The sequence below is a fragment of the Lathamus discolor genome, chromosome 2, assembly GCF_037157495.1.
Source record: "Lathamus discolor isolate bLatDis1 chromosome 2, bLatDis1.hap1, whole genome shotgun sequence".
Lineage (NCBI taxonomy): Eukaryota > Metazoa > Chordata > Aves > Psittaciformes > Psittacidae > Lathamus > Lathamus discolor.
Genome location: NC_088885.1, coordinates 67,962,327 through 67,978,226, shown reverse-complemented (window position 1 = coordinate 67,978,226; position 15,900 = coordinate 67,962,327). Strand labels below are relative to the sequence as shown.

The window sequence follows — 15,900 nt, the reverse complement described above, 5'->3', positions numbered from 1 at the left end:
CTCTGTAATCTTTCTCAGGAATCTGACTGATCATCTGTACCGGAGTAGTGTATAAAGATAAAAAGTTCCTTCAAAATGGACTACTTTTTGGATGTCGAGTCTGCTCAGAGACTATTTTACAGTCAAGGAGCTCAAGGTAAGACACTCTGGTACTGATTCAGAAAATGTCCATTTTAACTGTACAGTTAAGATGTATAAAGCTAGACAAGGGCCAGTTCTTGTGGCTGACCTACCAAAGCGTACAGAAGCCACAGGGAAAGGCGTTCAAAATGTACGAGTTGTGAAAGGAATTACAAGAAGAGTAATGATAGGGTTGATCTGCACTCTGAGGATAAGGAAAGGTGTGAAAGCTGTTGGGTGTGCAGCAGGAGCAAAAGGAACTGCCAAGATCCAGAATATGCTGTTGCAGAATCAAAATGGACAAGTCGGAGGGGACAGCAATGGCCCACTGCTGGCTGTGTAAACCTGTGGTGTCCTTCTCCTTCTTCCTTGCTTATTGATGCTGTCAGGATCATAATGTGGTGTTAGTCAGCACTGCAGGAATTGGTTTGGGAAATTCTGAGGCAGTTCAGCACACTATATGTAACCAGCAGGCTCTCACTGGTTTGCATGCGTCCCTGAGAAATGCTGCCCTCCTTCCCCCCGACTCCAAGCAGCAGCAGTGTGAGAGAGGGAAAGAGTAACCAAGTTGCTTTTCTTTAATGTAGTTGAGACTCGTTCACGACACAGATGATATTTTTGGTAAAGTCAGTTCATGTTTTTCTCACCAGTTCTATTTCTGGATAAAATTTGCAACTTCAGAGAGAAGGGTTTTTTGTTCCTTAAGCTTTAAACACAGTATTAAATGGAAGAAAACTAAGAACCAAGTTGCTCTACCAGCCTTTTTTGTTAATACATACTGCCTGTTTTCTGGAAATGTAATCCAACTTTTTTCCATTCTTAATTTCATCACTTGCTAATGAAATTCAAAGTCCAGCCAATAGAGTTCTGCCTTCCTTGTGGAGGCCATTCTCCCAGAGCAAGACCTAATCCACCCAGGGAGGTACCACCATGGGGGTCAGTACCACCTTGGCTCAGCAGAGGTGCTGCTGCCTAACACATGCTGCATTGCCCAGCTGCTGTCCCACTTGTGGTAGATTTTCATGTGTACGAGTCACAGAAAAGCTTTCTTGTCACAGCACAGCCTCCTGCATCGAACAACAGAGGCAAATGTTAAGCACATCAAAATCAAGGGGCAGGGAAAATGGCTGGGGCACTAACTGATTTTGCTGGCTTTTTCTCCATCTCTGAAAAGCAATAGACACCTGAGCATTGCTACAGAAGTAATATTAAAATAAGTTCCTCAATATCCCTTGAGAACAAACCTTCTCTTTTATAGAAACTAAAATTAATGAATCTGCAACTTACTGTTTTACAAGCTATAGCAATTTATCAACAGCATCCCTGTGAACTACGAGGTACAGAGGGAACTACAGAAGTAGTATGTATTCATGCAATGAAAGTCTATTACAGTAATGTACACAAGGTGACTAATAGGGTTGTATACACAACCTTCACTGTAAGTATTTCCAAGAAGGCAAATGAAAACCCCCCGTATTTGGAGAAATGGTATTCTTAGCATACATAAAAATGCTTGTACTGATTGGTTAGACGCATGACTGAAATTTTAAACTTAGCACCTGCTTGATTTTGTGTTTTAATGCAATCATTTTGCCTTTTTAAAATGCAAAATGAGGGGGAAAATCCACCATGCAAAACTGTATTCCTTGATACAAAAGTCATCAGCAGGGAGTTGACCTTTAGATCTGTCATGCGGGTTTCTATCCCTTGGCCAGAACGAGTAGGAACCAGCACTGTGACCTGGGGACTTTTTTAATCCCCCTGCTTGTCAATGTTTCAGGAAAGATGCCAACAACATGCTTCCACTGTGCACCACAGCATAGTACAAAGGCTCCTAAACCCTGATTACCTCCACAAGTGGAAACAATACATTGACATAAGAGCCAGGCTGTCCTCATGCTCTGCCCACTTCCACTTTTCACCTTTCTGTTTGCTCCTTTTACTGAATTTTCCCTAGCTCCTGTCCTTTACATCTCCCACCACACATGCTTGTGAGACCCCTCCCACAGTCTCTGTCTTCGTCTCTCTATGTTTGAGGTCAGCTGCTTTCCAACAAGCAGGGAAATCGTTCTAAGCACAGAAGTGACAACACTTCTGCTCTACATTGTCAAATGATGCAACACAACAGCCCCCTGGCAACAGGAGAGGTGCTGGAGTGGAAGGATGGATGGACAACCCTGCGAGCAATAGCTGTGGCAGACAAAGTGTGGCCTGTGCAGAGAGAGGTGAGAGAGGTGGAAGGCTTTCAGGAGGCTTTCACTGTCTGCGGTAGCACTGAGCACCTCTGAGGTGACACAGATGGCTTCAGCAGGCTAAATAATAAACCTCTGGAAGAGTTTCATCATCAGGTTTTCCTGTAGCAACTGCCTTTACTGCCATCCTTAGCCCCAGACTTCTTGACAGTAGCATCCCCTTTCTCTGAGCTGTCTTACCCCCACGGACAATGAGGAACTAAACCCTACTGAATGTGAATTGTTACTGCCTGCACAGCTGATAACTCCTGTTGTCCTTGTACATTCTGCCAAATTTCAAGGCTGTATTCCAAAGAACAGGCATTTCTATATGAGATTATGGCATGATTTCTCAAAACATAGGCAAAAATAACATATTTCTTTCCTTATCCGCCTTCTGACAAACAGTTAAGCTGTGTTAGCTATAACTTTCTGGGAAAAAAAACCAACCCAACCCAAAAAACCAAACAAAAAATGCACTGAATGTGAGGCACCCATCCACCACAAATAGCACAGCTCAAGTAGCTAGTTTGGAACTGAATAGAAGGTCTGCAAGAAAGCATTACCACCAGATCTTCCGAATGCGATCACAAGTAACTGATCTTTATATAATAACATGATGCTCTCAGCAAGTCATGCTATCTAACAGCATGTGTATATGCATTAAAACTGCACTATGACAGGAATGAGTGAAAGAAGACTAGTGTTCTGCCATTTAATTAGAAACGGCATTAGAGCATATTACATGTATTATTATTACTTTAGTTATATTATTAGCTACTGCATTACAAAATGCTCTGTTTACAGACTGTAAAATGGGGGTTTATCACCCACTTACTCTTTGTGTGAGATTTGAAGATTTCTGCTTTTTAGTCCTTTGATCCTCCAAATCAAGAAAAAAAACTCCAATGTCTTCACATTAATGATATGACAGTGTTACAAATGGCAGCTGTAAAGCACTCATTCTCATCTGTACCCACTCCTTGTGGGTGGAGAAAAAGTGAAGGAATAGGACCATAAAATGTTGGGAAGGAACTCAAAGCTATGATGGCATTGTTAGCAGATATTATCAAATCCCAGCTGACATCATGTCTCATGTAGTTGAATGCAGGACACTGACCTCAGCGAATGGACTGAAACAGGGTTTTGGTCCCCAGCAACTAACCAGTTCTCAATCTTTTCCTGCCTGCACTAACACCCACACCTCATCCCTACTCCTGCAGAAAGCTGCAGAACTGCCTTTTCTGCTGTAGGGTAGGAGAAGGGAGGTGTTACCTTAATCAGCTGCCTCCTCTCCCATCTTCTCCTTCTGCAGAAGCAGCCATCACCTCACTCCCGTGGGCTGAACACAGTACAGAGGATGTTTGGCCATTCAGGCTGCATCTAGTGTTCAAACAGCTGTTGCCTGTTTCCTCCAAGGAAAGTGAAGCAGGAGGGATGGAAAAGTCACAGAAGCTGGATCTAGCAGTAGGATTATCTAGATTTAAAAAACTTTGTAAATGAAGCCAGCTGGCTGTAGTCTTCAGAAACAAGCCAGAAATATCCTGAACTCTGCAGTTCTCCCTGACTGTCTTTCTGTGGCCGTATGTTGGGATCTAGGAGATGGGGGGATGTCCTTGCCAAGTGCGCAATGCCTCCTGATGCATCTGGGCTCAGGCCCTTGCCCTAGGAAAGTCTGAATCTGAAATCTAGGCATGGAGATGTACTTCACTTATCAAAAAAAGTCTCTTCCCTTTGAAGTGTGTGGAAGATACTAGTTATTCTTGGATATACGTGTATTCTAAATCCAAATCTACCATAGCTTTCAGCCATGAGGTCTGAATGTATACAGTGGGGCCTGGAACAGGATTTGACTCACGTATTCCTTAGGTGTTCTCAGTGAAGATGTTTTCACCTAAGACTTCTGACTAGTCTGGCATGTATCAGTGGAAAGAAAGTAATTTTAAAAGCAGGGTTCACCTAATCTTAGACATCTTCCTTGGGATAACATAAATCCTGCCTTATTTTCTCTACTGATTATGAAAGCCTAGACAGCTAACTTGAATGAAAGATGCCTATGCTAATGGCATTTGTTTGCATAGAGGAATCACATGTTGAGAGATGAGACCTAATTCAGGAAAGGGAGTAACTTCCCCCAAATAGGTCAAGTTGTAATCTAAAGCTGTAAATGTGCAGATCCCATCTTGGATGTAGCCTGCTTTGGAGACATGTCAGCTTTGATCTTGAAGCTCTACTTGAAAGAAGTTATGCTTTGGGGCATGGAAAGAAAGACCTCACATTTGACAGAGCTGAGAAGGCTGGCACTGAGGAGCAGCAGAAGCAGGCTGCTCCTTAATGGAAAGTGAGCCAAGAGTCAGCAAGAAGGGCAGAAGCAGTGGCCTTGCCTATGAGACATAAAACACTGTGGTACACAAGCAGGGCAGGTCTGGTGACAGTCACCAGTTTCAGCCAAGAGTCAAGATTGTTGGACAAGACCATGGTGATGAGGCAGGTATGAGGCCAAGCAGGACATCCAAGTCAGCAGTTTGGAAGCAGATCAGTGAGGAAGGCAGCCAGGCACAGCCTTGCTCAGCAAGTGGGCAACGGCCACAGTGCAAACGTAGCTCCCAAAAGAAGGAAGGAGGCAGCTGTTGAGGCTTCTTGCCACTTTCTCAAACAGCTCCAAAGCTGATCAGGTGTTCTGAAGCCATTGTCTCCAACAGCTGTGCCATGTCAGAGAGCCTGCCTTGAGCATAGCCAACTGCACTGTGTGCAGGGAGCGCATGTAGGGCCACGGCTGTTGCTACCTACCTCTCACCTACGCTTGATCAGGATTAAGAAATGAGGAACCCTTCTCTTCGATTATATACAAGGGCATGAAGCCTCCTGGATAAACTCTAAGGGCAAAGAAGGACTTCTGCCCAGGAGGCAGGATAAAGGCTTTAGTATAATTGTAACAGGGGAGTTGCCCATTGCAGACTGAGCATAGCACTTTTCTGCAGCCAGGAGTTTGATTGATGGAAGCTGTCCTAAGACTTACACCCTCTCTTGGCACCTTTAGCAACCCCACACCACAGCCTGACAGGACAGGCTGAACATCGTGCAGCCAGGATACCGTTTGCAGCTGCATGAGTCCACCTTTGCTCTAGAGTCAGACGCTCTCGTCCCTGCTCAGATTCTGGTTTCTGCTCTCGGGTGACTTCTGCCTCAAGGATAAAAAAACCTGGAGATGTATGCATCCATTTCTCCAGTCTTGTCTCCTTTTGCACCAGCAGGGCAAACCAGCTTAAAAATGCATTAATTATTTCAAAGATGCTCCTACATACCTTGAAATGCTTGCTAGTCCACTTGGCAGGATACACTGTGCTTATTTGAATAACTGAACAAAAAACTCTGTTGAAGGTTTATCTTAAACTATCTTTTGTAGCTATAAATAATTTACAGATCCATTTACATTAGGTGTGCTTTTACTGGTTGCAACAGTCCTGCAATCTACTTGATTAATGTAAGGAGTGAATAAAAAAATGTTAAGTAGAAAAAATATGGAAATAAAAATAGAGCACATACAGCCAAGGGTAACAGATGCATAGACAGATAGGGGATGATTATTCAAAAGATTTCTGCAAATCCTTCTTCTTGATCAGTTTTCAAGGTTTAATAAAACACTCGCAGGTACGGTTTTAATTTCACATTTTCCTCTTGCACTCTGTCTTCAAAATACAGTTATTTCACTGTACTTCACTTTTGCTCATTTATTTTAATTCCCACAGTGCTGAATCAGTCTAGATGTTTGACTTTAATCACTGCTGACTACTCAGTGCTACTTCCCTTCTGCTTTTGCATATTGAATGCCCAGCACTTTACGAAAGTGTATTGCTGCAGTATCCCCAGATCCTAATCCAGAAAGATTCCACTGAAGATCTTCCTTGGCTAAAGTAACGTTAGGACAATCTATCTACTAAAATTTTATGATTAATCATCCTGTAGGTTAACATATTTTCAAAGTTATGTTATTTTGCAGGGTTGTTTTTTTTTTATTCATGTGATGTCACTAATTCTTAGACTAAGAAGAATTAGTAGCAGCAAATGTGCATTTCTGATGCAATTTCTCTCCCCTTAAATCCTATGAAGTAACTTTTTAACATCGATCTTTCCTCATCTTTTTTAAACTCTCCCCCCCACACACCCCTTCCCACCTCCTACTCTGGCATATCCCCAGTATTGAGAATTCAGGAACACACAATTGAGTGCCAGGATCAGAGACTCTGGCTTTGCAGAGTCAGGCAGCCTAGCTTCACCAATTGCATAAAAATAGCTCATGATGAGTTGCAGTAACTGTACTTCAGCTATTTTTTGTTCCTTTATTTCAATATCCAGTCAGCCAAATACAAGTCAGAAGAAAAAAGCATCTTCTAGTTCTCCACAGTGTATCTGAATAAAACTAGGATATTTCAGATCTAATCCTCTATACCCTTAAATATAAAAAAAATTTCAGAAAACCTATGCATGAATCACACTTGAAAGACTGCATGGTGAAAACTAAATCCATTTTTTTTCTACTAAAAATTAGTTTTAAAGAATTAAGCCTCCTCTTGCCCGTATTTCACAATAATTTAGCTCATTTATTTTTTTTTATTTTTAGTAGTCTGCTTTCTGAAACCTATGCTTTTGGACACAACAGCAGAGGGACAAACATGTTTCCTTTAAAATGTAGCAAAAAATTCTACTTAGGCATATTGCAGACATTTACTGAAATATCATAAACCAACATAATGAGCGTGTGTGTGAAAGTGGATATCCTTTTGCATGTGTACTATTGTTTGCAACCCTTAGGCCTGTGTTTGAATACTATGCATCTAAGTACTTTCTTTCAGATTACTGGTGTCCATCAAAGCGGTGTCAAAGATCTTAACAGCTATGCTTTAGAGACATGGAGTAACCCATACGCATGTGCTTCTGTTTCTATCTGGGAGACACAATCATTCTTCATAAATGACAAATCACGTCCTCTCCAGTACTTGCACACGTTCTGCTCTCTTCCCCTCTTGCCTGCTGTGCCTCATTTTCCATCTCTGATCCTTCAAATGGTGTTCTTTATCAGTTGCATTTAAAATAAGACAAACGTGAACTCACATTAAATCCCACCAAAAGATTATTTTCCAGGTAAACATCCATTTGGACCCATTGATTGGTCTGCCTTTACAGAAGAATATTTGCAATCTGATGGTTTTTCTTTTTAGCATAGCTGGAATATCATGTTCTAGGTGCATCAAAGTGTACCCAAACTAGCATTTTTAAAGCTTACATGCAGCCAAAAATACATTTCTGTGTGCACTATCTACATGGTGAGCCCCTTCCACAAAGCATGAAGGAGGAGAACTGAGAAAGAAGCTCTATGTTTCTCTAACAAAAAAAGAGTATGAAGAAAGTATCCTAATTAATCAGCAACAACAGCACTGCAACTAAAATATTTTCATAAACATTCTGCAAAATTATTCAAAATTTGCTCTGAGAAATGAGATTTCACTCAAAAAAAAAAAAAAAAGCCTTAAAGATTTCTGATGTGAACCAGATTCCTTTATAGTTATTTCCATATTATCTGAAGTTCCCTGTGATAATATGCTTCAGAAACATTCCTGTTGCGATGCACCTAGGTGTGGACATCTCCAACAGAAACATTTCAGCTCTTCTCTTGTACTAAGACTAAAATCAGCAGGTCTCAAAAGATTTTGCATTTTGAGGTAAGAATCTGTTGTTTAAATAAGGGTTGCTAGATGAAGACCTTATCGAGCCAAAAATGACCAGGGTATTTGTGTCACCAACAAGATATATTGAAAAAAATTTAATGAAAGTCAGTTCTTAGAAGTAGATTAATAAATATAGATTGATATTTCACGTTTTCTCTAATTTTTATGAGGATGGCTTTTTACCTCAGAATTTTTTCCAACTTTAAAATGTCCAAAATTTTTCAAAAAAATACAAGTCTTAAAAGAAAATCAATATTGTAACTCTTCAAAACATAAAGCTAGCTCTTGGCAAACAAAAAATAATAGTAATATTTTTATTAAAATATGTGGAAATGTATTTTAACAGAAAAATTGGAAACCATCAAAAATCCTCTGCAAACTGCCTCCATGTTTTCAGTAAATTCAAATGTCATTCAAAACCTGGGTGACCTGTAGTTTTAACTAAATATATTGAAATTGTGTGTTGAAAATGCCTCTGACCATGGAATATAATAATTTACATATTTCACATTCCCTTCTCCCAAACGTACAGTTGCATTGTACTTCAGTAACTGACAATATTTTGAGACAACAACTGTCAGATTATATACAATGGGTTCTAACGTGTCATTACACTCATTATGGCATTTCTATTTTTAAGGTATTTTTCCTCTATAAGAAACCTTTTCCCTTCTAACACACAGCAGGCAAGAAGTTGACACAACGTGCCAATTGTGGGGCAACACTATGAGGAACAATGCCAAGAGACTGAAAGAATTTAACCAAAATGACTGATTTGCCTTCCATATCCTGTTAGTCTCTGCTGAAAAGGAGTTTTCAGACACTGGTCTCAAATCCATTTGCAGTGTAAGGGGGCCCTTTAATGTGTATCATAATGTCCTTCCTTTACTTCATGACCTTCAAGAGGATGCTTCCACATTTTTCTGAAAAACCGTCTCCTAAAAATGTGTCCTAGAAACTGAGCTGCTTTGTGGAGAGCACCTCAAAACAGAGATACTGCTGGATTACCTGGAGTGGACCCAATAGATACATTGGGCAACTGTTGACAGCTTTACTAAGAAATATTTGGTAAAACATCCTTATAATAAGGAGTGCTATGGATTACAGTTAGGAAAAGAGGTAAATTTATTGCATATGTAAACATTCATCATCACTGTATGTATACCAGAACATGATAAGTGATACTTTCCAGTTCTGTGACTGCATAAGAATCAATCTTAGGTTTTTACTTCAAACCATTTTAATACTTACTAGCTTCCTCTGATTTTTTTCCAATGTTTACTTCAAATTTCCATTCATTCTTGAAAACTCCTTTTGGTAATACTCAGAAAGAAGAGATAATCATGATTGTCAAAGTAATGTACAATGATTACTCCACGAAACATTTTTCACCATCCACCTACCTCTAGTCAAAACGAGTACAAGCCAGATCCCAGTATTTTGACCCAAAAGGAAAAAATTATTTATAAACAATTTTACAGAAAGTCCCACTCATTCTCTGTTAACTATAAATGTATATGCAATTTGGTGTTGAATTTTTTTTCAAATAGACTCCTGTGCTGTGATCTAGCCAACCCTGAAATACATGGGTGCCCTTTCACTTGACTTCCACTACACCTAGATCATTCCAGTTTTAAAACCCAAATCTTTTACATGGTTGTTTTATGAGATGTTTTTTCACAATCCTGACTTCGTATACAGATGAAACTTCCTTAGTGTAAATTTGATGATGCAGTACACAAAATTCTCCATAGCTGAAATTTTCCATTCTATCTTCATTACTGTACATCCATATTACAAGGGAGTAATAATTTACAGTCTAGTTGCAGTGTTTATCTTAATCTAAATAGTTGACCCCATTAGATCAATTTCAATGCTTGCCCTCTTTTTTTACTTCAAATTCAAATGCTAGGTTAGAAGTGAGCAAAAACTTGAAAGGAATCTATTTAAAACCAGGAAACAAGTAAGTTAGACCAGAAATAACTGCTACCTCCAGCAGCACAGATTTGCTTGTTTAGTAAACTGCATAAAGCTGCAAATTGAAAAAATAGAGTATGACAGCTTTGCTAACTCATACTAATTATATGCTATCTTACCTAACGCTGAAGTCAGGTTTTAGGCATCTGAAGGCTTCTGATTGACAGGTATTATCTGGAACTCTAAAAAACTCTTAAAAGAAAGAATCATAGTTATCAGGCTGCAGAATATGCTCTTACTCATTGTCAGTCATGCTCTCCAGTCCCAGCAGGAAAATATAGTTCATAATTAGTTATTGGAAGTGTAGAGTTTGCAGAATCTCTAAGATAAAGATTTTTAAGCCAGATAATGTCCAAAGAGCAAGAAACACCCAGGGTTTAGGCTCTTACAGGTTCCCATGTGAAAGTTAATGTTAATAGTTGTACATTAAGTGTAAGGATGGGCTTCCAAGCTGGAATTCTTTTTCCAGCTGTATATGAGGTGGAGGGGAAAGAAACACAATGCTTTCAGTGACCAGCCAGATCCATCTAGCATTTGTGAAAATCTTTTTCTACTCTGAGGGAGAATTGAGGTGGATGTATTTATAGAGGCTCCTCTGTTTGTGATTTGTCATTTATAGGCTCAGTACCCAAAGCATTCAACAGTCACTCATAATTACATTTCACATAAAACCCACCTACATTAGAGGGAAGTTACTGAGGTTTAAATTCAAGTGCTAAATACTTAGGCAATGGCAGAATGAAGGTGGCCTCTGCAACATTAATTCAGTTGCCTTACATGTATGTATTATAGTGGGGTTTCTAGTTGCATGATGACACAATGTTTTCACTATCCTACCATTTGCTTTATCAATGCATGGAGTGGGCAGTGTTACTTCATGAGCCACTATTAAATATTTTGTGTTCTCCTCCTTGAGGGCATTGCCCAAGCCATTTAAACCCTGTTCAGAAGATAGAAATCTTAATTTCCTCATGGGCTTTTAATCAATGTTTCACTAAAGTACATGAATACTTTACAAATATTAAAACATTTATCTTTTCAAGGAACCCCTACTGAAAGAAAATGATGATTCTCCCCGTTCCACAGCTAAGAAACTACGACATAAAGTGATCAAGAGCAAAATTAGCTGTTAATTTTGAATACCCAAATCAAGACAACAAGAAACTGAGTTCTGGAATAGTTGCTGTAGGCACCACATCACATGTCCCAAGCACAGCTTCCACCAATTTCCGCAAATCAAGCAAACAAATACTTCCATTATTCCGGCATTACAGCCTCAAAAACAACATTCAGGAAAAGACTGCAGCTATTGAGAAGCTCTGAAAAGAGTGGTTCAAGTGGCAAAACTAAGAACTTTGAACAAGCAATCTGTGGCAGGAACTGAGCTATAACCTGTCTCTTTAGGGCGTACAACATAGAAATCTTTTCTCTTTTTGGTATCATTCAGTGCAGCCCTTAAGTTCTGCAGCACCCGAGGCAGTGACCTTAAGCAAACAGCCTCTTGTACCTGCTATAGAGCCTCTTTTCTATTGAGTGATTTTCTGTCTTCCTTTTCTCTCTTTTTTTTTTTTTTTTTTTTACTCCCTCTTCCTCCTTTTTCCCATTTCTCCTTTCTCCCGCTATCCTCCTCTTCATTTGTTCTTTTTTACCAGCTCGTCGGGCAACTCTTCTCACCGTGCCCACTCTGATGACAGCATCTTCTGAGGATGACATAGACCGGAGACCCATCAGAAGACTTCGGTCTAAGAGTGACACTCCTTACTTGGAAGAAGCTAGGATCTGCTTCAACCTTGATAATGGTAAGACCACCCCAAACACCACATGATGTTAATTAAAGACTTTTTTTGAGATGCAGATGGACCAGATGGTACCTCCTCCTTCTTGAGTAGTATGATGGTTCACCAGAAATCCAAGGATGTCACTGCTGTCTAACTACAAGCACCTGCATATGTATGAACAGGGATCCTTTTCAAAATTCTCCTGCAAGTACTAACTATTTTTCCCTCTTTTAGCTAGGGTGAGCCTGTGAGGTCAGAGCAAAAGAGAATGGCTTTGCAAACAAGATAAAAATGTAACTTATCCACTCCTGGCATCCAAACCCATGAAAGTTCTTGTGAACAGTTATGAAGGGATTAGAACTAACAGCAGACCAGCTGAACCCAACATCATGACCATGGAAGAACATTCAGCACATCCCAAAACCTCTATAGGTTCAATTTGCAAAAGTGTGACAGAAACTCTTGATTCTACAGGAAAGACTAACACAGCTGTCACCCAAAATTCAGGTCAGCTAATGCTACTATCATTGCCTTCAGTTACTGAGCCCTCACATTCCCTGGTCCTTTTTCTCACTGAGGTTGACCAAAACAATAGATTTTGGAAGTACTGACAACTTAATGACTTTAAGTGGACTGGAGTTTCTTTAAAAAATCTGTGTTAAATGGGATGAACCAATGCACTCCCTGGCACACACTTTAATTGTTTAACTCTCACTTTGTGTAGTACTTTTGTGCTACGCTTTTTTTGTTTCTTTAATAGCATTTTCAATTATTTGTACTACACCAACATCTAGAAGTCCCAACTGAAACTTGTGTCCTAACATGGCAGGCAGCCCACAGCCACAGAGTAGAACTTCTACATAAATTGCTGATTACTAAACAGAGAAGACGGAACAGGGCAGAAGCAACAAAACATTGTTCCCACTTTGCAGCTGGAGAATGGATTCACTGATATTTTTGTATGGTCATGCTGGTTTCTTTTTTCTCAAAGACCTGACAGAATAACTTGTGTGTATGAGTCCCAAGCTCTAAATGATGGCCAGTGCTAAACATTGAGGGTAGGTCCCTCACTCCCCCTGGCATTTTAAAGTGCTTGGCCTGGCGAACCATTTTGGTTTACTTAATGGGTTTGCCCAAGGGAAGACAAGGAGGAAGTGAAGGAATGAGCCCTCAGGCTTTCCACCACGTCTCGATCCAGCCTGGCTTTGAGTTTTGTGTCTCCTAGCCTAGAGGAGAGCGTTTCAGGGTGCCCAAGACTGTGGCGGGAGGTGCCATCTCCGACAGCCAGGCCATGTTGGTGGCATGTGGCATCTCAACCAGGCCACGGTGCTTGGTGGGGGCAGCTGTCACCTCAGCTGGGAACCTGCCCTGGGGGCATGCAACCACCTCAGCCGGGGTGGGGGTGACCCCTCAGCAGCGACCCTGGCCCTAGCCTCCCCCCGGGCTATGGGCTGGCACACACCGCTCCGGCTCACCGGAGCGAAGGTCGCCACCCTGAGGCGAGCGGCCGCTGGCGGGGCTCGGCCGGCGGAGGCGCTGCAGGTGGGGAGGGTCAGGGGCAGCGGGCAGGGCCGCCGCGGCCGCTCCCGTCCGGAGATCCTTGACGGGTTTTCCCTGTCTCTCTCCCTCCCTCCCTGCGCTCCTTTCTCCCTTTCCCTCTCTCCTTCCCCATCCTCCCCTCCCCCTCCCCGCGCCTCTCTCCCTCGTACCTCCCCGCCTGCCCTCTTCTCGCCCGGCCACCCCACACGGCCGCTCGCCCTCGCCAGCTCGCCGTGCCACGCTGCTCACCGTGCCCACATTAATGGCGGCATCTTCTGAGGAGGACATCGACCGCAGACCCATCCGCCGCGTCCGCTCCAAGAGCGACACCCCCTACCTCGCCGAGGCCCGCATCTCCTTCAACCTCGACACAGGTGAGGGATGGCCCGGCACAGCCCGGCACGGCGCGGGGGGGCTGCCTGCCTCACTCACAGCCTCCCGCGGACCGGCGGCGGCTGCCCCGCGGCGGAGGGGCAGGAGGGAAGGGGCCGCCCCCGGCGCAGCGGCCTCCTCCCCCGCCAGCGCCGGCAGGCTCACCGGGCTCCGCCGCCCGGCCCTCTCCTGGTGCCCGCTTCTTTGCACCTCCCCGGGCTCCCCTTTCCCCGCTGGCTCCCACTTCCGTTCGCTATTCGGGCCATCAAAGCCACCTCTCTCCTAACGCTCCATCCCGTCAGCCCGCAGAGCGGGCTACCACTTCCCCGGAAGACTCCTGATCTGTCCCTCCTCACCAGGTTCCTTTGACATCCCTCCTGGAGATGCTGCCATTAGCGTTTTGCTAGTTTTTTGCCCTCTCACTCTTTGCCTTCTTCCCTCACGGGTTTGTGCCACAAAAGTGCAAGAAACTTGCACCTGCGTTGTCCACTTTTTCTGTCTCATGAGGTCCCCTGTTGCCTCAGCATCACTTTTTGTGACTCTCCATGGGTGTACAGCCCGATGCTTTCTACCAGCACACCTCCAGCTCCCTACTTTCACCTTTGCTTGCCTGGTATTGGGATAAGCCTCCTTTAAGTATCTACCTGACCTTTCCACCCCCCTTCTCCACTCCTGCTCCTTCCTCTCTGCCACCTCTTTCTCATTGTTCCCTGGAGATTTCAGCTGTCCACTTCAGTTCATCCTGCACGTGGTTGACTATCCTGTTTCTTTCTTAATAGGCCTGTGGTTTTCTCTCTTTTCCCGACCTTTTCTTTCCTTAGGGGCTCTGTCAACAGTAAACTACATCAGAGGTTACTTGCTCTCAAAAACAAAGGAAAAGAAAGTTCTTTATGTTGGTTCTTTGCACCAAACCAGACTTCCTCTGTTTGAAGGGGGTTGTGCGTGTGAGGGAGAATCTGTGGCTAGGAAGCTCTACTGCATGTCCGAGCAGCAGCAGCAGTGCACAAAATGACCCAACTGTGTAACAGTCTTTGATGCTGAGCCTGTCAGCTCACTGCCAGCTGTGACGGGAAAAGAGCTGCCTCAGAGTTGTTGCTTGCTGTGCTGCAGTCTCCCCCATCTATCCTTCCCCCTTTCAGCTGACAGAAAGTTGGAGATGGCAGAGATGTGTTCTATCCTCTGTTTGGGGATGGAGCTGATTCCCATCCCCCTCCCGTTATCCCTGCTGTAATTACACCCTTGGTAATGGCTAATATGCAGTTCGGTTTTACCATTGATGGAGCAGTTGATTACATCGTGTGGTGGGTCATTATTTCTTTCACATCATGATTTCTTAAAAATTACCAAGCCGTAGGTAAGTTGAGTGGCGTTTCAGGGCACGGGTTGGAAGACAGTGCCAGATGCCAAGTTTTTAAAGAACTGAGTGTGAAAATGGAAAGTGCGTCACTGTGCGTAAGGTGTAAATAAACAGAGGTTGTATATGGTTGACTGCTGAAATAACCCTGCGCTGACTTGTGCTGTCATAGGTAGTGTTATGTCATGTAGTTATAAATAGATAAACCAGTTAAGAACAAGGCACCTTCGGGTCACCTAGTGCCTCACATCTCTATGCTGAGCTAGACATGCTGTCTTTGCTACAAGTCCCAGAGGATATGCAAGCCTCTGGGTGCCTCTTTCCTGAAATCCACTGAAAAACTTGATAATTACACTTAGCTTCTTTCTGTTCCTCCCCTCCCCTTGTCTCTCTTTACTTTCAAACCTGGGAATGGAATTCCTTTAAAAGAAATAAGTGAAAGAAACAGTACTGGTGTATCAAGAAATATAAATGAAGAACGTTGTAAGTACTGCAAGTGTGTGTTTTCATTAATCTATCTGGCAGTGAGTACTTTTGAGCTCAAAAACAAAAATAATAAATTGCTTAGCAACCAGTATTGAGTGAGCAAGCCAAAAGCAAGAGAAATGTGCCACTGGTACCCACTTCATTTCTGAGCTGTTGGTTTTACTCTATGTTTGCTTAGAAAGCACAAACCAAGCAGCCTGGGCTTGAGAACTCCCTATTCCAAGAGAATGTCTGTTAGAAAATTTGTTTGGCCACTTTTGCTCATACTTGATGAAGCTTCGTGGTGCAGGGTTTGCTTTTGAAACTTACTCATGTGG

The 15,900-nt window shown here is 42.6% G+C and overlaps 1 protein-coding gene and 1 long non-coding RNA gene across 4 annotated transcripts in view; one reads left to right on the top strand and one right to left on the bottom strand.

The window, feature by feature from the left end:
- Positions 1 to 13,979, bottom strand: part of LOC136008304 (uncharacterized) — an 81,658-nt gene extending 67,679 nt beyond the window's left edge. Inside the window, exons 1-2 of the long non-coding RNA XR_010610046.1 lie at positions 13,621 to 13,979; positions 10,174 to 10,246 (exon numbers count right to left, since the gene is read on the bottom strand). This is a non-coding gene — a long non-coding RNA (uncharacterized LOC136008304). The remainder of the gene's footprint in view (positions 1 to 10,173; positions 10,247 to 13,620) is intronic.
- The window catches only part of PHACTR1 (phosphatase and actin regulator 1), a 342,596-nt gene that overhangs the window by 25,395 nt on the left and 301,301 nt on the right, over positions 1 to 15,900 (top strand). For all 3 annotated transcript variants that reach the window (XM_065667330.1, XM_065667331.1, XM_065667332.1), the window contains 3 exons: positions 19 to 136; positions 11,707 to 11,853; positions 13,599 to 13,745. In XM_065667330.1, the coding sequence (XP_065523402.1) occupies positions 76 to 136; positions 11,707 to 11,853; positions 13,599 to 13,745 (355 nt within the window). In that variant the 5' untranslated portion in view covers positions 19 to 75. The remainder of the gene's footprint in view (positions 1 to 18; positions 137 to 11,706; positions 11,854 to 13,598; positions 13,746 to 15,900) is intronic.